The sequence below is a fragment of the Haliotis rufescens genome, unplaced genomic scaffold (assembly GCF_023055435.1).
Source record: "Haliotis rufescens isolate VD_foot unplaced genomic scaffold, xgHalRufe1.0.p SCAF_93, whole genome shotgun sequence".
NCBI lineage: Eukaryota > Metazoa > Mollusca > Gastropoda > Lepetellida > Haliotidae > Haliotis > Haliotis rufescens.
In genome coordinates, this window is record NW_025964387.1 from 685,982 (window position 1) to 710,779 (window position 24,798).

Sequence of the window (24,798 nt, forward strand, 5' to 3'; positions counted from 1 at the left end):
AAGTTATAAAAGAAGTAAGGACAGAAAAAGTCAATCTAAATAGAACCTACCGTAATCAATCAGCTATTGGAAATGTGAACTGGCATTGCCTCAAAGTGTAATTCAGCTCTTGTTCCATTCCCTCCACACACTCGTTTGACCCAGCCATCTAATCAACTTCCAGCAGCTGATGAGCCTCAGTGGACAGTGACAGAAAGCTTGGAAGAGGCCAGAGCCTAGTGCTCAGTTAATGTAGCTAGAGGCATGTTATTTCCAGTTTTAAAGGGGGCGGTGGGGTAGCCTAGTGGTTCAAGTGTTCGCTCGTCACACCGAAGACCCGGGTTCGATTCCCCACATGGGTACAATGTGTGAAGCCAATTTCTGGTGTTTCCCACCGTGATGTTTCTGGATTATTGCTAAAAGACCACACGCAATCACTCACTCTCTCAAGCACAAACTCCTTTGAAGTTATTGTTGGTTAATCTGGATGTGCACATGAACTTGTAATTAATGTAATGCCAAGTATTTGCCCCAGCTGAAAGTGACATAATTCAAGCAGAAATTTGTATAACGGTCGTACTGAGGCAGTTGGGGCATGGGACTCTCTGTTTAAAAGATACCGAGTGTACTTTCCCAAATTGGAAATAATGTCAAAAGTAATGTTATTACAGTGGAATTGCCTTTAAGATTCCCCTTTATGTTAGCGTGAGACAAACGTGGGGTACTTTAGTCTGGTATGAGGTTGTAGCAGGCATTCAATTCGCCATACCAGGAAATGGTATCACACTGGTAATAGAATGATTTCTGAGGCTTTCTTCAAATGGCAATGAGAGGCTGTTTCTGCTTTGCAAGTACTTGCAAGCACCTTTCAAGTTATTTACTGTGTTTTCATTTTAGGGCATGTTGTTTTTGTTGTAACTATTTGTAACTTAACCTTATACCAGCCATCAGGTCAAGCAACCTGTTTACGTATACTGTATACTGCCGTACGCCTATGGTAATACAGTTTATAACAAAAGGAAATATGTTACAGGTTAGAGTGAGGAGAAGAACAGAGGACATCGAAAAGAAATCATGCAGCCTAGAAAATGATCCCTACCTTAAGAGATTTGGTGTGTAAGTACTTGTTATGCAATATATCAACTCTTCGATAAAGAGTGAATGTACCAACTATTCAAGTTAAAACACGGTGTCCTGTATGTGATCAATTCTGGAGCAGGCAAAGCAGTAACTGCAAACATGAGCAACAAGTCACACTTCCAGGCACGATGGCAAACAATCAACCAAATCACTCAGTCTGAGCATGGAATTCTCCTGGAATTCTTGGAACCTATCTCATCATCTAAATATAGATTACCACAACTATTCACTCGTTTCATAAAATTGGTTTTACACGTGAGTGAGTTTAGTATTTTATTTATTGCTTGTCATTTAAAACGTTTTTAGAACTATGCTGTTGAGTATGAATTGGCTGACACCTACACGATCCACGGCATAGTCCAATTGAGTTTAACAATAATACTTCAAACACGTCAAAAGTTGAATCGTATGAATTAATACCATTCAACGGTCCACCTTTAGAATTCACAAAATTATCGTAGGTAGGGCTAAGACTATCGCAACTCACATACTTTAACAGACTAACGACTGTCGTTGCGCTACAATACGATCGCCTTGTGGAACGGGCCTTGAACCTCAAAGTTTACAATAACGTCACAGTACCCGATGACGTAATTTGCGGAATCTTGTTGCAAGATCCATCTGCGAAACAATGGCATGTGACGTCAGTCTAGCAACAAGGTTGCTGGGGTCATCGAGTGTGCATAAGCTCCTCTCAGTGATCTATCAACTCCACACGCAATGTCGTTGAATAAGCCAAGGGATGTTGAGAGTACATAAGCACGCGTTTTGGTATTACACTATATGTAATACAGCTGTATGTTTATTAAACGGGTGATCTCTTATCTTCAAGTAACAAATGCTGTTATTGTTTAATTTTACGAAGACAAAAGCTCTTTTGCTTCATTGCCAGAAACCCTGTATTTCGGATGTCATCACACTATAAAATCTTCATATTTTAATCAATAGTACTCTTCACTGTCAACTATCCATAAAGTGTGCAAGTAATAGTATCTTGCTCCCCGCGCCTCATGCTCATCATTACCCTCTGTTGACCGTCATGTCTTTCACCTGTATTGTTTATGACTTCGAAATAGGAAACCTGAATGTTTTCAGTTTTCTGAAATATCTTTGTACTGAAGTACTGTATTTTTGGAATTGTTTTTACATCAATTTTTTTTTTAAAAATGGTTGTTATTGTTGATTCCCATAAACACTAGATCTATAGGCTTTACTACTTATGGAATTGTTTTCACAGCCCGTTCCAGTATTCTGTACAGACAGGAATTTTCACACTGTATAAACACCAAAGTGAACCGATCGAGGTAAGGAAACTTCTAACGTATTATTTTATAGGATAATATTTCAATGAAATATGCCACAGTGTCTTTTCAAGTTAACAAAACTGCCAAATATTAACACCGATAATGACGATTCACTGGCAATAAAGAATCGTCAGTGGCATATTTCAGCTGTACCTACGGGTACTCAATACTACCAGAATCTTTCAAGAGTCTATCTAAACAGTTAAAAGATAGTTAGTGTTTAACATGGTAAGTATTATATTACTCACTTATGTTAAAATACTGCATATTTAGATCACCTGATTGAAATGTCGTGGCCTCCTTTGTTATAGTATGTTGTAACCACTTGACATATGAAACTGAAACTACACATACTTCATCTGACCAATGATGACGCCTGAATGTGTTCAACATATTCAAAGCTATTTATGGTCAGACACAGTTTTGTTAAAACATGTTATGAAATTTGGCGCATATTTAATTAGTTGTGATGCTAAACTAAATTCTGTGTTTCTGCGTTATGTGAACGTTGACCATATTCTTGCATACTTGGCTATGTATGTACCTTTAATACTGACGGAAATGTACTTTGGCATGAATTTTTATCCTTATGAGGGGCGGTCGGGTAGCCTAGTGGTTAAAGTGGTCGTTCGTCACAACGAAGACCCAGGTTCGAACCGATATGTGTACAATGTGTGAAGTCCATTTCTGGTGTCCCCCGCCGTGATATTGCTCGAATATTGCTAAAAGTGACGTAAAAACATATTCACTCATTCACTCAATTATCCTAATGATGACATCATATTTCTGTTCAAAATATTTTAAGTTCAGTGTGTATTTTTTGTCCTCAGTATACAATATTTCGTATATATGATGAAAATATTCGAAGATCATTGCTGGCAATATTTGTTATGTGGCTTTGTTTGCATTTTAAACTGTTGACTACATATCCTGGTGAGCTACAGTTCCAAGGCACTATGTTTTACAAATGTTATTTCAAGCAGATTTCTGATGATATTTACCCTATCTATACACATGCACAAAAGTTAAGCGCCACCCACCATATTTGTGAGCTGTTACTTTTGGTACTTAATTATGACTATTATAACGAGATGTACGATTGTTATGAGCCATATATGTAAACCTCATGTGATGCAAAAGTTGTCCCAAAGCAAGTTTATCTTGTGTTCCATAAGAATATGAGCAGAAAGGAATTTTACCGAAGACCAGAAATTGAAGGATAAGAAAACATTGGAAAACTTTTTTTTGTCATGTAACTGTCATTATATCAGCAGACCATATCAGGTATCACATAGACACCCTAGGTAGTGCAGAGTCTATTGCAAGACAGAAACGTCAGTGACGTGTGTATGATCCACGGACATTGACCACAGCTTCAACCCTACGCCTCATACTCATTACAAGTCGTTGAATGCTTCTCTGTGGCAAACGGATCTATTCTTCATGAAGTGCGGCTTCAAGTCAAGCGAGATTTTGAACTGGCGGATCACGATGTCTGATTTCCCAGCCAAGAATGTCCCACAGATGCTCCATCGGGTTAAGATCCGCACTACAGGCCGGCCAAGGAAGAGTGGCAATAGCTTCTTGACGCAAAAAGGCCCAAACTGCCCGAGATCTGTGTAGTCTAGCATTGTCGTCCATGTAAACAGGTCTTGTCTGAAGAGGATGGTTGTCAAAATGAGGGACAACCACTGGACGAAGAACGGCATCTTGGTATTGTTGGCCATTCAGGTTTCCACGAATTGTCACCAGCGGAAGTTTGCAGCCGAAAGAAACACAACCCCATATTATGACATACCCCCCGCCACATGTTAAAGTCTTCTGGATGTTCCTTGGTGCAAAACGAGTGTAACGTTGCCTCCAAACACGTATTCGACCATCAACAGTTCGTAGCAGCATTCGACAATCGTCAGACCAATGGATCCTTCTCCACTTGGCCAAGTTCCATCGACTACGGGCACGACACCATATCAGACGATTCCGCATGTGCCTCTCAGTCAGTTGAGGACGTTTTACTGGTCTTCTGGCATCATAACCAGCCGCTCTGAGGCCATCGTCGAGAGTCTCGGATGGGTAATCCACTGCAGTCTTCAATCTGTTGAAGTGGCAAATGGATTTCGTCTGACTATCCTGAAACGAAGTCTATCCACTCTGTTAGTTTGACCATGTTTGACAATCAAACGAATGATAACACTGTGATGACGACCCATTTGTCTTGCAATGACCCTGCATGACATGCCAGCATTTTTCATGTCTATCACTTGCCATCTTTCAGCGTTCGTTAACTTTCTCCTCACCATGGCTGATTTTCAACCTCTATTGGAAGGGGAATCTCACACAGGAGCAAAAAGCACGCTTTCCTTGTGGTATCTGGACACATTTGGGTTCATGAAACTATGGAAGCTTAATTCAGTCATACATCATCACATTTCTGATTCCCACACGTGAAATCAAGAGACTATGAATATGGCCGCGCTTAACTTTTGTGCATGTGTATATAAGTATAGTATTACTTTTAATCTATTTGCCTTCAACAAAAAATGAGTGTTTTTTTTATTCCAGGTGCAAGTTGACATACGAATGTGTACAAACTATACCGATCGAACATGTACATGTGGACTTGCAGTACGTGTTGGTAACACCGTATTTGTGGTATCCAAATGTAACTCTAAAGTATGGACAAGAGAATTCACACAGTGTGACACAAATGGTGAAGTGATGCAAGTCAGAAGAAGAGAAGGCGACCAGTATGACGTAAGTAGTAACCACATAGAAATAGAATATTAGGCCATGGGCTACTTAGGTCCACCATGCAACACAACCTACTTTTTCTGAAGCCTTAGTATGTCCTGAACCTGAAATCATATGTTAACATTGGAAATATAGGGATGCACTTCCTGTTTTCATCATATTTGCTGGAGGTACCCTCATATACTCGATTTTGCAATCTGCGTCGAGCGTTATTTTTGTACTGCAACAAAAAGGTCAATAAATGTCTTTACAATTGTCCAATGTCTATGTGTAATATATCAAAATAAAGCTAAAACTATCCCGGTTATAAGTATGTTATTTTCATTGAAATATAATGACAAGTATTGTAGCTATTAAATCTTTACTTAGTAGAACACACATATGCATATTATATGGAAAAACAAATACAGGCAATAATCTAGTGACATATAACTTTATCTTGAAAAAAAATCATTTGAATAAAAACATGATAATTGGACACATGAGAATTCAAACTATACGTGGTACTATTCATAGAATTACCATTTACAGTATATATTTCTTTTCACTAAGAATAGCTCTTTTTGGCAATATGGAATATCTGGAATTACATTTGGGTCAAACAAATTAAATCTTAACTTTAAAAAGACTCTTGGCCACATAAGTAGATATCAAATTAGGTATTACAGTACATGTTTGACATATCATAAGTGTAGTTTTCCATTTAAATGACAACAGACAAATTTACCAGTCTAGTGTTTATGTCAACATATATATATAGATATGTATCCCTGATTTCAGATTTTTAGCTATATCTGGAAAAAAAATATTTATCAATACATGATTGCATCGGGACAAACAAGAAACAAGCATTAATGTTAAGTCATAGCAATAAAACAATTAACAAAATTTCAAACGTCTGTAGGCACACTAAATGTTCAATCTAGTCACTGTCTGAAGTATCAACGTCAATGTAGTCTACTGCATCAGGAAGAGATATATCTCCTCATCACTGCTTGTATCCCTGTTTCATTTATATCTACCAGTCGCTGTGGCCTCATGTCTCCTTCATTCCACAGTTGTTCGAGTTTTCCCCCAATCATCACCCAACCATGACCATCAACAGGAGCTGGAATATGTGGATCGGCAATGTGTGCTCTCTGCAATATGCCAACCTGATAATTGACCTTTCTTATGTGTTGATCAAGACTCTTTCGACGGGGAAGTAGGGTTCCCATATCAACATTGCGAGAAGGGCCAGGTAGATCATCTTTGGCACATAGCTCATTCATTCTGAGGGAGCGTAGATCGTTGACACTCAGTATACGAGGTTTCCCAAACAAAGCACATTTGAATTGATCAAGTTCATCCATGACGTCGACGGGTACATGCCATGTGTCACCCAACCTGGTGAGCAGTGGCACGAATTTGGGCATCCTTGACAGAGTTTTCAGTGGTTTTACCTTCCCATGTCCTTTGAAGGCACTTGTAGTATAACAATCACTGTAAGCATAAAGTACCATCATCGCTGTGCAGTGTTGCTGAGTATGTGACAGAGCAAGTTCACTGACATCAATCAACCTTTTTTTTATTACTAGTACCGGTGTCAAAGAGAATTTTGATATTCTCCATCTTGAGTGCATAATGGATAAGGATAAACAAAATGTCAGTGGTTTTTTTTTTTTACTCTGACATACATGTACAAGTAGTTTTTGAGCCTGGCATATTCACAATAAAGGCTGATCCTGGAATGTGTCTCCTTGGAAGACTTGAGGACTGGTATTTCTGTACACTGTGTTGTCAGATTTTCATTAGAAGTAAGTTGGTATGCAGATCCTTCACATACGACTGTTACTTTTCTACACTGCAGTTTTTGGCATATTTATTTGGCTCCAGCGTCGAGTAAGAGGAGTGATGAACTGTTGCTTGTTGATATCATTGGATAGGAACTGCTTCCAGTCCGCGGTTTTTTTCGTATTCTCTCACTTGCCACATAGCTGTCTGTGCTGAACACAACACCACCGCTGCAAGAGTTTCATTCCATAAAGTCCTGCTCTAATGTCATCACGATATTGCTGAAATCCTTTGATGTAGTTCACTATTGCCTTGTCAGCAAGTGCTGCGTCCAAGGTGTCTGCAGATGTGCTGTTTATCAAATTATCTAGAAGTTGCTTAGATTGCTCAGATAACGAAGACAGTGCTTCAGTTTCACCCTGACTTGCTACATACTGAGTCATCAGAAGTCTCTTAGGGCATTCGAAAAAGATCATCAGAAGTCTCTCAGGGCATTCCAAAAAGCCCATGTTGCAGTGCATTGCTCTGTCATAGTGTTTCCCCGAAAGAACACCTGTGATAAAAACCAGACGAAATCAACCAGTTTCCAGCAATACGTCAAAGAGACCTGACCCATTCATTTTCTTTCCTATCATCTTCATGTATGGGCAAACTAGATGGAAGTTCAAATCAGGATTATGTGCTTCCCATATTTGGTTTGATTGTTCCAGACGAGTGGGTATGCTTTCATATATACACCTAAGTCGAATGTGATGATGATGTATTCCTGAACAATTTCATTGGTGGCATTTTCAGCATAGAGTAGACACTCCTGTACAGTTTTGTATTCCGTGATTGGACAGCCAATAACAGGATAGTAGTCTATTGTTGTCAAATTTTCAGGAGTTGTTCCAGTTAGAGACACAAAGCCTGTCCTTCCGGGAACAGTTTGGTGTGACAAACTGCTCTTCATCCTATTCAGCATCCACAATATGTGTCGCATGCTAGCTGCATTGTACCTGCCTTCATAACCAGGATATGTCAGCGGTTTGATGATAATCTGTAGACTTCTTAGCTGTGTGAAATAGCATTCTGGGAGATTGTCAGCTGGATCGAGGTTTGATGACCGTTGCTTTGTTGTGCTGTCCTTCAGAATTGATGGGATGTCTATGCTAATACCACCATGATCCTCTGATTTGCCTTCTTTTTCCTGCAGCATGATACCATGGGCAGTATCAATTGAGTCCATTCCGGTGAGGTTGTTCAGTAATTGGTCGAAGTTATCAAATTCAGAATGAAAAACTGCTAGTGCAGTAGGTGACCGAATGATCTGAGTTGACAATAGAGTTGATGTTTGCTCAAAAGCCTCAGCCAGCGCTGTTTCTAATTCCAGTGACAATGAGTAGTTCTCACAATGGCCCATTTGATTGAGCAGCGTTATCAATCACTCACTTCTGAACAGATGGCGAAATGTCATGCATATCAACACATGCTTTGGGAGTTTCCACTCTTCGTTTGTTGCTGCACAACAGAGGTCTTGTCCTATTGAAAGGACTAGTCGATATGATTTAGGTATGTGGGTGGTCGCTTTATCTGTGAGGACATAGTTTAGGAATTTCTGGAGTTGAGGTGGCAGGACATCATCAACGTTTCCAAGATCCTGAGCAGAAGGGGGCCATTTCAATTCCTTTGCTTTTGCAAAGCTGTCAAGAATAATATTGTGCAGATAACTTCCAACTTCTTTGATCATATCTGAAGAAGCGAGCTCACGTAGGTTTGAAAGTTTCCGGTGCTGTTCAACATACAGAAAGACAACCTGTCCTTCTACGTCTGGTGTTTCTCAAGCTTTCCTTTGAGGTTGTCACCATGGAAGTGTCACTCAGTGACTTCATTTCACGTACCTCCTTCAATTTAATAAGTATCTTTTCGGCATCCTTTGTAGCAGAAAACAGTTGGAATGTTCCATATTGTAATCCTGAGATGTGAACAATGCATATTTGTTTTGTTTCCTCTTCACCACTTTGGACATCCGTTCGAAACTTGGGTGGTGGTTCAACCTCATTGCCTGTCTCCATGTCTCTCTCTCACTTATGCATCAGTCTGAAAAATAATATCACTAGATTATAGCCTGTGTTTGTTTTTGTGATTACCTTGTATTCATTTTTCCATATAATAGACAATTATGGAAAGTTTGAGCGATCTGCGTGGAGCGAATTTGCATATGTGTGTTCTACTAAGTAAAAGTTAAAAAGCCACTATACTTATCATTATATTTCAATGAAAATAACATAATGATAACTGGAATAACGTTAGCTATATTTTGATATATTACACATAGAGATTGGACAATTGTTAAGACATTTATTGACCTTTTTGTTGCAGTACAAAAATGACGCTAAACACGGATTGCAAAATCGCGATTATGAGGGTACCTCCACAAATATGATGAAAACAGGAAGTGCATCCCTATAATTTCAATCTTAACATATGATTTCATGTTCAGGACATACTAAGGTTTCAGAAAAAGTAGGTTTTGTTGGGAGGTTGGGTGGGGGGACGGTGGACCTTAGTATCCCATGGCCTAGATCATGTTCAGGTATAGGCCATGGGATACTAAGGTCCACCGTCATCTAGCATGGTTGAGGATGGTTAGCCCCCGAATTGTTATAGTTCATGCGAAACACGAGGGCGAAAGATGATATTTAGACATATTATATATTGATTCTTATTGAAGTTTAAATGATATTATTATTACACATCCACAATCAGAGCTGGGAGAGTTATTCTTGCTCACTACTGACGTGCCTGAGATTGAAGGAAATCCCAAAAGTGTGGCATAATGTAGCACATGTAGCCCTGAAAGTGAGCAGATCATCTCGATTCGTTTCTGCCTTGAAGCCACACTGCAAATAGGGATACACAGTATCAGGACTCCGCATGATCACTCAGCAACGAGATTGTGCGATAGTCGTGACACTAGCTTATATCACCCATGGTTTGTTTCCAGGAGTAGGGCTCAGAGTAGTGTTCAACCCATCCCTTCATGTGCTTGACACATAGGTCATACGCACTTTGGATGCTCCGATCATCAGCCAATTATCCAAAATTCCCCCACAGAACTGCAGTCAGTAGTTGTTTTTGCATCTCCTTACTGTTTCCTAGACGTTTTTTTATGGATGTTGTATGGGCTTCTGGTTGGGGTAGCATTTGTATTCTGTTATTTCCTCAGTGAAATTGTGAACTCGTAGGGGAGTGAGAGTGGAGTGTGTTTCTCAGATGGCCCCATCCTGTCTTCACGTATCCCTGTAGAGATTCTAACAGCTCTTTTAAATCATTCACACTTCAATGAACCCATCCAAACTGACGTTGGATTCTTAAAATTTCATACTTTGTAGTTTACTGGTCTTGCCGAATAATATCGTAACAAAGTTTGCTTAAATTTGAAGTCCTCTGGTTTTGCCAAAGAACATTGCAACATAGTTATTTTGTCGGTATTTGGCGGCTCTCAGTCACTTATGTTTCCCCACCCATACTCAGTTATGCAAAAAAAAAATCGTTCTTTGAATATATACAACATTATTTAGAAATATGTCAACATAATTTCATTCTCTGAACAAATTTACAAACAATATTTGGGTTAAATCAAATCTTAAAAATAGGTTACAGGAAGTTGAACAATAATATTAACATGACCTCGATGCAACAATGCAAGATCAACCTTCAAGCGCGGATTTATATACAACGTCAGTTAAGTTTGTAAAAAGGTGCATTTCAAGTCAAACGGGAGCATGAGGATGAAATTTAGACTTACTGGTGTTGAATGTATTGCTTTTGTTTGGATAATCGCAAACCAATTCGGACGATGTAGAATGGACTGGTGGGGATTGAACTGAGAGCTCTGAAACTTGTGTGTTAAGTGTTTATTGTCAACTTCAGGGAGTGTTATATTTGGAATTTGGGATTTGTCGAGTGTGCTGTAATACTTTGCTTAACTGGTGTTTCTTGTCACCTGAGATGGACCTACTGTATGACCTGATGCCAGCTCATTACTGTGCCCCGTCACTCATCATGTGCCGTCGCATTCTCGTCCTAGAATGCACGGAGAAGGTCGGCCATCTCAGAAACCAGAATAGTATATTTCTAATTCCGTCTACGGATATTTTCTTGTCTCCGATGACCAATCGATAAAACAGGTGGGCAAGTTTTGGTTGTTGTTTTTAAAATTAAATTTCCTCCCTTACCTTTTATGTTTTATGGTTTCTCAAAATCTTAGATTATTTTCCCCGATGCGATAGTAAAGGGGTTTTAGTATGGGATTGATCAGGAGCAGTCGCGTTTGCTCTGTGCCACAGGCCACATCTGAGCAGTGTACGACATTGTTTTCATTGGTGCTAGATTCCTGCCATTTCCGAAAACAAGGCATCAAAGTCACTATCGCTCAATAAATCAATTTCGTTCACCTCAGTAATTTTACAGAATTAATTTTCTTCACTTGCGTTTTTAGTATTGAAAGATCGATTGAGAATTCAGGTAACCCCAGAAAGTAGTTCCGGCAAAAGTTCATATTTAACAGTCACTGCTGCTCTACATAAATATTTTTTTTACAATTATGGCTTATGCAAGAGATTTCATACCAGAAACACCACCTACACACAACTGATGAACTTTTTGGACGTACGATGGCAAGATATTGATGGTCAGGAAAGCCGACAGTGGTGTTTAAAAAGAAAGAAGGAATTTTTTAGGTGACTTGATCAATGATGGGTGATGCCCCCACGATTGCTCAAACATTCGTGGTGATGGTCAGAACCAATCTTCCGACTTGTCCACTTCTATCATAACGACAGTCCCAGTTCGGCTGGCGAGGCAGGTGGCCTTTGACTAACACTTCTCCCGATCACGTCCCAGGCGTGCTCTATTAGGTCTGTAGGTCAGGTTTCATGGTAGGTCATTGATTTCTGGTGATCTCTTGGAGGAGCAAAGTTATTATAGATGTACGCTGGGCATGAGCATTATCATCTTGAAAGACAAACGTACACCAGCATGTCATGTAAAGTACTGGTAGTGTCTCGGTAGTACTGACCCGTGGTCCTTCTGGCAGTCATGGTGATTCTGCCCAATATCATTTTACAGGCCCACCCCCAAATCTCATATATTTCCGAATGTTGACGTTCGCATGACGTTCATGAGGATGCCTCCCAAGTGAATGTGGACTCATCTGAAAATGAGGTACTGCAGACCGGCGGGTAGTAGAATGGGCCCAGTTCTGTCAATCGGCTGGTCACGCTATTCCATATATGATTATTTCCACATCGGACTTATGGAAAACAAAACATTTTAAGTATATTGCAACTTTGCCTTGAGTCATATGCTGGAAGGCGGTCGTTCATGGGCCAATATGGCATCATTGACCTCCGGGTTCTATTTCTTATGAGACTTTTAACCCTGTTTGACAATTTTAGCTACTTGCTGCAGTATAGCACCCCTGTCTCTGTTAACACTCCATGGCAGGGGCGCTGAATTTCATTTTTTAATTATGGCTACCTCACAATTCACTGGTTCTGGATAAAAAACTAAACGAAAGCATGTTGCGTGGATCGATGCTCATGATATGAATATGAATTTACAGACCGCCGTCATATAGGTGGAATATTGCTGAGTGCGGCGTTTAACAACAAACCAACCAACAACCAATATCTTCCGATGAGGAATCTGCCCACAATATTGATTTTTGGCCGATTTTTGGTTGTCAAAGGAGTTGATGGAGAGCCCTTAAATCAAATCCTTTCTTGATTCAAAATCAATTGAAGGTACATGTGGAACAGTTGAACATGTGACTTCTATACGGTCCGGTTCACTGCCTGTGGAATGTGCCAAGATACAACAATTTCTAAATCTTCTCAAAGCACATCATTTTGAAAATACTGAGAATGCTGTCTCAGTGCTTGGTCTTTGATTACTATACTGTTAAAGCGATGTTAAACTCAACTCACTCACTCACTCTTTGATTACTCGATCCTGGACTTTGTTGTCCTGGGGCGCACTGTGCAGGGCCAGCAATTTTACATTTAGAAGTGTTCCAAAAGTTACAAAACACAGACTAAGACACATTGAACAAGGAGTTCCAAAAGCTAGAAGCGTGCCAATTGTGTACATCATGCTGTAGATGACACATTCCCCATCCTATGACAAAAACTGCATTAATGCAGCAGAGAGTAGAGAGCTCATGTGTTACTGTGAATAATGAAAATCAACAATACTAATGGCTCAGAGCAATTTGACAACATCTCACTGAAGTATCAAAATCAAGACTGACCCACTTCCAACGAGCACGGAGGAATTGTATTTTCCATGTGCAAGGTTTCGGTTGTGTTCCGGCAATAGGTTTTGGTTCCAAAACGATCTCGAGCAGTCATGTTTCAGAGTTGATCTTTCTTCTGATAACTGTTCATAACGGTTATAGTTCTGACAAATACAATATCAATTGTCAATGGAAGTGAAAAACCAGTCTAGATTTTCTGCCGAAACAGGTACAAACCTCGTTTACATCATTGCCAGGAATTCATTACTTAGTCTGTCATCAAACTATTAAAATCTAAAGAATTTTCACCCAAAGTCATATTTACTGTCAACTATAGTCAACCATAATTAGTTAAGACAGCAATCCCAAGCCCCTTGCTCATGCGTAAAGCTTAAAAATATCTCACTTCCTTTCAGGCTCGTGAAGGCCCGGGGTAGAATAGGTCTTCAGCAACCCATGCTTGCCGTAAAAGGCGACTAACGGGATCGGGTGGTCAGGCTCACTGACTTGGTTGCCTCAGACAGCCGTCATATAGATGGAATATTGTTGAGTGCGTTGTTTAACAGGAGTCCCCATTTGTATTTGAGAACGTACATGATAACACGAATTTGGTCCTTGTGACATCATTACTTCCCCTATACACAGTTCCTATAGCTAGTATCATGTAATTAAATGGGATGACTTCGAACTGGCCCCTAAACGAAGCTTTGGAGGCGAATGGGTCAGGGTATATATCTGAATGGATTGACGATGATATGTGCTGGATATACTTATAAAGAATAAAGCTAAGACCAGACACAATGTTTCTCAATACTGAATTTTGACGGTTTGTATCGAGTGCACTAGTACCCATGTACTAACCGAATTACAACCTGCAGGGGTTTATTAATGGGAGTGCTGTTCAAATTGCCACAGTGACCAGCTCAATTTGACAGCAGTCATTGATCAGCTGATTACCGCTATAGTATGACCTAACTTCTAAGCTCACATCTACCATTGAACTGATTTATTCTCATAATTTGTAAAAGGTAATGTATTTTTTTACCTTCAGATAATAATATGGGCCTTATTGATATCTATATACAAATATATCTCTTAATCAGATTGTTTATTTTTTGCCCTATAGGGGACACCATATTGTTTTAAATTAAAGTAAATAGGGTAAATTGTATGTGGTACAATATAATAAGTTTGTTTTCAGATTCACCTACCAACAGGGGCACGCTTGGAACTGACCCTCGACATATGGAATAGTCTTCTCAATGTGAAAATATATCCCTCCGTACGGGATGTAAATAACACTCGGGGAATGTGTGGAACATTGTCATCATCCAGAAATAATGTCATGATCAAGAGAAGTGGAGAAACAGCTAATTCAGTTAAAGAACTTGTTGAATCTTGGAGGTATGTGTATGCTTGATCTTTAACTAACATGTCAGCTACTAGTTGTTTAAATGACACATTCCATAATGAAACTATTCACAGTGCGGAGAATCAATCATTGCCCTACAAAGAAGGATCATTTCATAATTATACACACCTGGAAAAGGTAGGGCTACCCCAGGCATATTTCAATGACTTATGAAACAAGTACTGGAATGGCAGTACTGACAAAATGAACTCGGATAAACAAATGTGATCTTTGACAATCATCTAACAATAAGAAACCACTTCTTATTGTCTGCTTTAGGGCACGGGTGGCCCAGTCGTCTAAGGCGCAACGATTCGCGGTGCAGAGATGCATCCTTTGGGCATGCCAGAAACATATGATTGTAGGTTCGAATTCCAGTTCGCCCCGATTATGTTTCTAGGTTTGTCAGCACCATACCTGTGCTCGTGGGTTTCACCAAAGTGGTAAACGCCCGAAACCTGCATCACTTAGGGCTTTCCTCCCGCATTAAGCTGACACGCCGTGATATAACTGGAACACTGTTAAAAGCAGCGGTTAACCAAAATCGCTCACTCACTCATTGTCAGCTGAGGTTAGACTTTAATCATGATGTCGTAGCACAACCACTGGCGATGTTTTCATTCCACAACAACATCCCTGTTCATACTTTACACAACAATTTGATTTAAAAATTGATACAAACAAGTCCAAGATAATTCAAAGCTTCAGTAGCGAGTAAATCCTCCAAGTACCTTGAAGACAGTCTCCACTCTATTCAGACATCGTATCTGCTGAACAGGCAACTAAAGCCACTCCTGTTGCAGAGCTGCTTCCAATTCACGCAGTACAGGAGGCTCTTTTGCCTGTCTATGACGCCTAAGCATGTGCCAAGTGTGCTCCAGTGAGATTCAGATCTCTACTCATTGTTGGCCAAGACAGCTGTCGCTAGCCAGGAACGATGTGGTCTGGTATTTAACATCCATGAACAGAGGTCTTGTGACAAGGGTGTGCTTGTCAAAATGGGTGACAACAACTGGTTGCAGGACACCTCAGATGTACTGATTACTTGTGACGTTGCCTATTTTGGTGACCAGGTCCAGCTTACAATTATGTGGCATACATCCAAAAAGCATTACCTTGCTTCTCCTGTATGGTACCTTTGGACAGCTTTTGCTTGGTGTATAGGTCGTATTCCCGTGCCTCCAAACCCCCAGTCGACATTCTTTTATATGGAGCAGGAACCTCCTTTTGTCCGACCATCTTCACAGATTCTAAGCCAGTCCTGTTAACCACCATGCCAAATAGAACCTTTGGTTGTGATCTACTAGTAGTGGACGTATGATGACTCTCCTGTCGAAACGAAATTCCCGTTGCTCTCAAGTGGGTCATCACAGTTCCCGTTGACAGAGGTTGTCGTTTTACGTCGGGACTCATTGTACACAGGGAATCGTAAATCATTGCAAGACAGCGGATTTAAATGATGTAAATGTCACTTGATGCCACCTACGAAATAGGACTTCTGAAATGGAAGAGAAAATCACAAATGATGATGTCTCTTAATGCATTTACACATATCTCTCCGTCACCTGTAATATTACTTCCTAATTAAACTTCTCAGATATATATTGTTCTTGATGAGGTCAAACAAAGCATTCGGAGCGGTACATTTAATTTGTGTGACTAGATTATTAACTTTTGTTTGACACTGCACTCAGCTATATTCCAGCAAAAGACAGCGGCCAGTATATAATCAAATCATGCCAATCCAGAGGTGGGTATTGTGAACCAATATATGCGCCGTTGGGGTACAATGACATGATATCAAAGTCAAGGCAAAGTCGCAAAGTCTGATCAATCAATCTGTTTCGTTGCCTCTTGCTACCAGCATAGATTACTTGGGACCAAATCGCACACGGATTCACCAGGGGAATGTTCAGAATGTGGTAAATAGCTTTATAGTGGATAATGTACACCCTGTCATTAATGAGAACCATGACATCTTCACCTTAGTGAGAAAAATCCTATTTCTGTTATTAAGCAAAGAAATATACGAAGCCTAAACTAAGACTGGCAATTGTCAAAAGGAAGAATGCAATGACGCCAGATTGTTATGGAACGCAGATATCTGATTGGTTACAATAATATACATTTCTTAGTTTTGATCAAGCATTTGTAGGACTTGTGCATTGGACCGACAGAGTCAAAATAACTACATTGAAAGACTTTCAGTGATTTGTGAAGGCTGCATTTTCATGTTTCACTTTAGTAGTTTTGTCGTAAGTGAACACTCCTGACCTTAGTGTATGTAACGCTGGTTGTCTGGTCGATGTAGTTTTTCCCTAATGATTTTGAGTTATCTTTTGGTTCTGTCCATCTTTCCTTTTCCATCGACTCTTCACGTTTGTTGAGTTTGCACCGAAGTTGCTCTCTTGGGTCAGTAACAGCCCGTCACATTTCCAATCATCTGAATATATTTTGGTAGACTCTTTGTCCCACATTAATCAGGTTCAGCCGACAAAGTGGACACTCAAACACACCGATAACCTTAAATGTATGGCTGCCCATTATCAAGTCGCCTAAAACAGTGTCTACGCTATGTGAAGTGCAATTCCAAAATATTGCAGCCTGTGCAATAACGATGTTCTTGAACAACCTTCAGACTTTTGCCTTGCCTCTGATGGTGCTCATTTCAAACCATCAAAACGTATTCAGTAACTGTGATTTTACTGTAAATGTAAAGTGTTAGGCCGATCATGAAGCCGAAGTGTAGCCCCATAACCTCTATCACAGATACTGGTACACGCAGATGAGGCAAATAACATGGCTACAACTTGGGTAGAACGTAATCATAATCTTGTGTACTATAACATGACTTTCAGGAATGTTCATAACCAAGTTATGTTTTTGCATGTCTAGTATCCCAGAATGAATGTGATGACAAATAGTCCCGACGAAATTGTTTTGTTCTGAAAACTATGATAAACGAAGTGCTTCACTTATATTACATCATTAAGTATTTGTAAACATTTGAAAATGTATATTCCTATGTTTAAGTATTTGGCAAAATGGCAACAGAAATCAAATGAAGTTATCCTGTGTATTTAGGCATGAGATGATCAAATAAACAAAGCTACAAAACCTGTTCCTCATTCAATAGAAATATGTGCTGAAACCAGAGTCGATTGTACGATTCCGAACACATTACTAGCGTATCTATCACTGTATCGCGTGTTTATGAATCCCTGTCAAATAGTGATGATACCAGGTATTCGCGAAACAAACAAAGGCAAAGGCAAGTAAAATGTTCACCTGAAAAAAACCACGGGAATAAATGGTGCAAGTCGAAATAGAGAATGCATTGCACATCATTTTTTGTCACTGATGCGTCAAATTTGTAAATGTCCTCCACAGCTCGTCCATATATTTTTTTGAAAGCTTTACTGAGGCCTTGAATGTTGTAACCAACTTCTATCTTGGTAGAAACAACATCCTCGATTGCGTCTCAAAAGTTGTGACATAGAGGGCTTGGGCTGCTGGAATATTGCTCGACATGAAACGAAAGTTGACAATTGGAAAGTTGAAGTCAACCCTTTGGTCATACAAGTCGTGTGGAAAGCATTTTGTCACTCTGAATCTTTATGCATAAATCTTAATATGAAACAGATGAGGCGGTCTCACCGGTCTCCTTTTTGTCTAGTTCAGGTGGGTCAATCAGTGAAAGGGAATTGGCTATTTCATGGTTATTGAACGACATCAGATCAACGACATAAATGAAGCTTAAGTTAAACTTCTTGGGCATATTACTTTGTTTTGACTTCTGTGATGAAATTCTGATTCATATGCGTAAAGAAACAGATCCTCAAGACGTTGTCGCCTATTATCGCAACTATGGGTTGCTGAAGACCTTTTCTATCCCGGATCTTCACGGGTCCAAACATATTTGAATATCAGTTGTGACTGCAACTTTTGATTAGCGGCCATCTATTTGTTTAAACTGTTGACTACATAATCCAGGTGAGCTACAGTGCCCCGCACTATTATCTTGTATATAGAATGACACCTTGATTTATCTTCTCCAGTGCATAGTTATTATAGAATATATATATGTAGTATGATGATACTTGCATGGGGGAAGAGGATCAGAATTCTGCATTCCGCTTAACCATAATGATTCATTTCCAAATGACAACAAATCATCTTTGAAGAAACTCCTTTGTTTTGAGTTTATATTTTGTTCTTAAAAAAGGGTGCCAGTTCTAGACGATTTATTTGATGAGGACAACATAAAACGACTTCGGGACACATATACTGCTGTTCAGCAATATTGTACATGTGAAGGAACGGGGATCAAGGAACATCTCACCTGTTCCGCTATGTCTGGAACAAAAGGATGTGGACCCGTCAGACCCTCTTCTGTAGTCAAACCAGATGTTCAATGTACAATCTCCAAACGGAGGAAACGAATGGCACTGATGGGCTCAGCAACATCAAGGAGGAAAAGGGTAATCTTACTAGAAGGAATATTCAATTATAACGTGGAAATGAAAACACAATAAGTAGCGACAACACATACCAAGAAGTTTGATATGTATGAATGTACATTCACATGAATATGTTAATCTTCGGGTACATTGATCAAGCATAGTGAAAATATCATTGTAAGTTAAAATACTGTGATTTTGAAAGGACATTTTCCTACGTTTTCATGTTTTGCATTTGGAATGGTTGGTTGGTTTGTTGTAACGCCGCACTCAGCAATATTCCAGCTATATGACGGCGGTCTGTAAATAATCGAGTCTGGAGCCTGACCACCCGATCCCGTTTTGCATTTGGAGTTTTGTCAGAGAAAGATTTCTCTAACATAGGTAAGAAAAGAACTACAACACTCCATTGTTGTTCCTTAGGTTATAATAACTTGGATCAAGTAGTCAAGATTGGACTTGACTAATAGCTTGTCCATTGGCATGGATTGTTGATAATGTTATAATAATAGTGTACCTGTTCCAGAATATATTATTGACAGAACGCCGTGTAAAAGCTGAAATATTGCCCCAGTAATAAACAAAATACCCTGACTCCTTTTTGTGTTGAATTTGGACTAAATGTTTACAGGAATCTTACAATTATTAACGAAATGTTCTCTTTCTTGACTGTACACTACATGGTTTGCAGATAGTGAAGAAATGTCACACAGTGTGCGCAAATAAAATAACGTGATTATAATCTGATTTTCTTACATATTAGGAAATATTTTTTCAATGCATCTGGAGAACATTTCAAAATATACTTGTAAAAATACAATATATTAGCTTATCTCTACTTTCAGCAAGCGCTACCAGTTTTAAATGAAGAAGAAGCTAAGAATTTCTGCGACCAGCTGTTTGGAGAATCTGATACAGTAAATATCTGTCAAACTGTACCGGGTGTAAATGTCAACGGCAGCAAGGAGGAGTGTGTCATGGACATATTGGTAAGACCAAATGACAGTTCTTTATTCAATTTCTCCTGACGTTTTACATATCCGAGATGTGACATTACAGGTACAGGAAACGACACATGATTGACTCATTTAACTTCTGAGAGACCGATATCATAATATAAGTGTTATATTGCAAAATCAGTATGTCCTGCCCTGTAAAATGGTAAACTAATATATATAACAAAACCATTGTATGTTATTATCATGGGTACAATGTGTGAAGCCCATTCCTGGTGTCCTCCGCCGTGATATTGCTGGAATATTGCTAAAAGCGGCGTAAAACCATACTCACTCACTCACTCACTGTTATCATCATGACACTGTTAAAGTGAATGGATATGTCTTCATCCGTCTCCCAAAGATTCGTCTGTCAATCTCTTTGTCTTTGAGCACTGAATGTAAACAGACTTCATCAAACGATCGGAACGAACCAATATTTCACAGAAGACCCTTCTTTACAAAGAAATATTTTGAAATATCCTTATTGGCCACCATAATGGAAAAAGGGTTGTGAAATCATTTTAATAATCAAATTTGTCTTCAAGAATTTTTATGGTTTTTATGGGTACTTAATAGAGGTTATATGTTAGCATTAGCAGAACCTTATGTACTTTCAGATCGTCTTTGAACGGAATACAAATGACTGCTGGCAGGAAATAAAAATATTCATGAATTGTCCATTGTAAACATCTTCTTATCAGAAACCACAGGAACAATGAAGCTTCTAGTGATGCCACCTCAATTTGTGCAAGGGGTTTGAAACTAATTTTCAGTATGTCATTCTGTCATTACCTTTGACGTATATGAACCCATATAACCTTGTGACATTTTACAGGCTACACCTTCAATACACATGTTGTCTTATTATGTCACGTCAGTTTCATGGGCTGTACTAAATAAATTGTTGGAATAATCAAAGATGACAATTCTCATTTAGAGCGCATCGGAGAACCAGGAATTGGACGTTGAGGGATAATGTTTTTGATTTAAGTGACCCATTCTAATATATCATGCAAAGTGTCATCTTATATGCGATAAATGAAATTCAATGTTGGCCTCATATTCTCGTCACAAAACTAGTGATTTTCAAAAAGAGTCAGATCATTAGAGATTTGGGGCAGTTCTATAACGAGTGTATGATACCTTGCCTGTAAATACGTTAAGAGTCTTCCCATATGACTGAATTGTCGTAAGCAAAACGGCAACAGAAATCAAATTAAGTTATTCTGTGTATTTAGGCATGAGATGATCAAATAAATAATGCGACCAAACCTGTTCCTTATTCAATAGAAATATCTTCTGAAACCAGAGTCGATTGTACGATTCAGACCATATCTTGAGCTTATCTATCACAATAGCATGTCACCCGTAAATGACCGGGGTAGAATAGGTCTTCAGCAACCCATGTTTGCCGTAAAAGGCGACTATGCTTGTCGTAAAAGGCGACTAATGGGATCGGGTGGTTGGGCTCGCTGACTTGGTTGATGCATGTCATCGTATCACAATTGCGTGGATCAATGCTCATGTTTCAATCACTGGATTGTCTGGCCCAGACACGATCATTTACAGAATTGTGTAGAGTGTGGCGTTAAACAACAAACCAAATCCATGAGACTGAAGGTGGTACCCCAGTGAGCGCATTGTGAGAGGGCGTCATTATTATTTTTGGTGAAAAGCCGAAAGGTCCTGCAGAACACAAATATCCAAGTGAACTCCTGATCTCAAAAAATATTTTAGAAAAAATTGTCTTCTCAATGTAAAAAATATCTAATAATCCCAATTTATCGTTACCAATATTCTGTACAACATATCACTATGCCATAAATAATGTCTACTAACCTTTGAGTAAACCGCGGAGCACGGCGCTAGTACTCATACAGTCTCAGTTCATGTGTGAACAATATGCTGTACTTGTCAAACCTGGTAACCTAGATTCCCTGCCATATACCTTTTATTGCCATTTGGGCATGGGCAGTTGCAATTGTTGTTACTACACCATACCAGTAATATCCTCACAATCAAATCTCCCAACCATCTCTTCAAACATCCATGCCTGAGACTAATGTAATGTTAATATACAGACTCAAATATGGCCCCATGGCCATTTCAGTATTCCCAGAAATGCTAGTGTACTGCAGATCCTCTGTATTCTCTGTTCTTACCTATCTCCTAACACTGTTAATGAAATCAGCAGACTCAAGTGATTGTGATTACATGTACATTTGAGAGATTTTGTTAGTATTATGTATAATTTGAAATGTTTACTGGCAATATGGAAACAACATGAACCAATCAAATAACCTGTCATTTGTTTGTATATTTCTTTACAAATCAGTAATTGTGGGACTGATAGTTATTAAGCAATTAAAGTGATCAACTCACCCTGTCTTAAAAATCTTTGCTTAACAGTTTTGCAATAACAATTTAATTCCTAAAACTTCACAACTTTACAAGTTGATTTTGTTCTTACTTTGTAATCCATCCATACCACTTCGGTTTTATGTCCTCAAATAAAGGTGAGCTTCTGTGCCTCTTGTATCTGATTACGAGCACAGTTTTAAATCGTCCAAAATCAGGTTTTACGCCGAACTGCAATATCATAGTGGTACCATGTAAACAAACAACTTGTCCTGATTTAACTCTTTTTAAACCTACAAAGATGTCTTTTGTCTGACAATGAAACTTATTTTCAGGGAAGCAAAACAACAGCGTTTTCTAACATGTCCTTGAGCAGTGTCCGGGGCCCATGTTTCCATGAAGTAGCTGTCAACCCGACTCTAAGTAAACCTGATCCTAAAGCCCCGATGTCACTTCCTGTTGCAAAGATGGTGACAGCTCAATCTTGTTCAAATGACTGCAGTGGACAGGGCACCTGTACCGATGGTATATAGTTTAACTTCCAGTATGCTCTGTCCAATGGGGACTGTGGTAAAAGGGTCTCCACCACGTTACTGCTTGTTGAGATGACAAATGTTTTGTTTCCAAACTTGGTGTCTTGTGCGTCAAATCATCAAAAAACTAGGCAATGCCAAAATCTCCATCATACCTAATCTGTTAGCTGCGTTATAAATAGGGATAACAAAATGAATGTATACAAGTAAGACATATTTTGTTTTTACCAAATCAATTACAACAATCAGTTCAATTACTTTCAACGACACATACTTTTACCAGGATATGCATTTTCTAAAAATTAGGTGCATGTGTTTGTGACTCTGGTTATGGTGGAGCTGACTGTTCGGTGGACCTGATCCAGCCCCCAGATCTGTACACTGTGGAAGACGGAGGACACTGCGACCTTGCCACCAGTAGCTGTGAAGAGCTGGCAGTGTACGGAGAGGTGTTCACTGGTTCACCCAATGCTTCGTGTCGGATTGAGAAATATATGGTAAGGTGAAGCTGATTATTGCATTGTCATATATATTGCCAATGTGATCCTACGTTTAACTCAGTCGGTCACTAAATTACAACACACACCTGTACGGGTAAAACATTGTTGGTTTCGTTCACCATGAGAAGAATCATTTACATTTTACAATATGTGGATAATCTTTTACATAAAAGGTATGTGTAAGTTTGATTCAACGTTGGCGTGGAATTAAAGATACCCGAGTCTCACATAAACATATCTCTGTTTATTGCAATATAACGCAGTGCAAGTACCGTGGTGTTTAGGTTTTACTAACTCTGTAAATGAAAGTACGTCCACCTTTTACCTCATTGTAACCTCATATCTGTTGGACTGCTTACAACAATGGTAGAGATACAAAGGAGATATGTCTTTTTATCCCCCCCCCCCCCCCCCCCCCGGCATATAATGTCTGTCTGTCCGTCCGAAATCATATCCTTTTCCGGGGCAGAACTCGAAAATAATTCAGTGTATTTGATCGAAACTTGGCATACCTATCAGTCACATACTTAAGTTGTGCCTTTTGCTATTTAGGAATTTTAGAAATTTTTATTTTTTACGTTTCCATGGTAACAAGTTGGACTTAGGTTCTGTAAGGGTGGTGTTCGTTTCCGGAGTGTAACTCAAAAACCTTTAAATACTTTCTTATAAAACTTTGCATGTCTACCAGGCACACACTGAACTGGTGCCTTTTGCTATTAAGGAAGTTTTATTTTTTTTATTTCTTACGTTTCCATGGCAACAAGTTTGATTTAAGTTTTCATATAGGGTGGGTTCACTTATGGAGTATAACAAATAAACTGTTAAATATTTCCTTGCCAAACATCGCATGTCCATATATAAAGTACATACTGAACAGGTGCCATTTGATATTAAGGAGTTTTAGAAATGTTTATTCTAGAATTTCCATTGCAGCTATTTTGAAATGGGCTAAGCGAAATGTTGGGTATGTTACCTGGTTAGGGACCATAACGTGTTAAAATGGGTGGGGGATATAGATGACTTCGTTGACTATACGCTTGTTTCTTGTAATTTGTCATTTGTTTGCATACAAAAAACCGCACAGAAACACACGTTTTACTTTCCATTTCATATGGATGCGACCATGGTGGATCTTTTGTTGGTAAACAATGCGTGCTTCTTAAAGAACATTTAACTCTTGACTCATTACATATAGAATTGCACATTTACTTGTGGTTACTTTACAGACAGCTGCCGGGGGGATATGTCATCTTTTTGATGACTCTTGTTGTATAATGAGAAAATATTGTCAACACCTTACTATGTAGTACA

General features: G+C 39.1%; 1 protein-coding gene across 1 annotated transcript in view; it reads left to right on the forward strand.

Annotated features, from left to right (window-relative positions):
- The window catches only part of LOC124131985, a 47,807-nt gene that overhangs the window by 20,486 nt on the left and 2,523 nt on the right, over positions 1 to 24,798 (forward strand). Inside the window, exons 9-16 of the mRNA XM_048391602.1 lie at positions 1,013 to 1,095; positions 2,357 to 2,423; positions 4,986 to 5,177; positions 14,429 to 14,631; positions 18,864 to 19,119; positions 19,944 to 20,087; positions 22,790 to 22,979; positions 23,294 to 23,484. Of these exons, the coding sequence (XP_048247559.1) occupies positions 1,013 to 1,095; positions 2,357 to 2,423; positions 4,986 to 5,177; positions 14,429 to 14,631; positions 18,864 to 19,119; positions 19,944 to 20,087; positions 22,790 to 22,979; positions 23,294 to 23,484 (1,326 nt within the window). The remainder of the gene's footprint in view (positions 1 to 1,012; positions 1,096 to 2,356; positions 2,424 to 4,985; positions 5,178 to 14,428; positions 14,632 to 18,863; positions 19,120 to 19,943; positions 20,088 to 22,789; positions 22,980 to 23,293; positions 23,485 to 24,798) is intronic.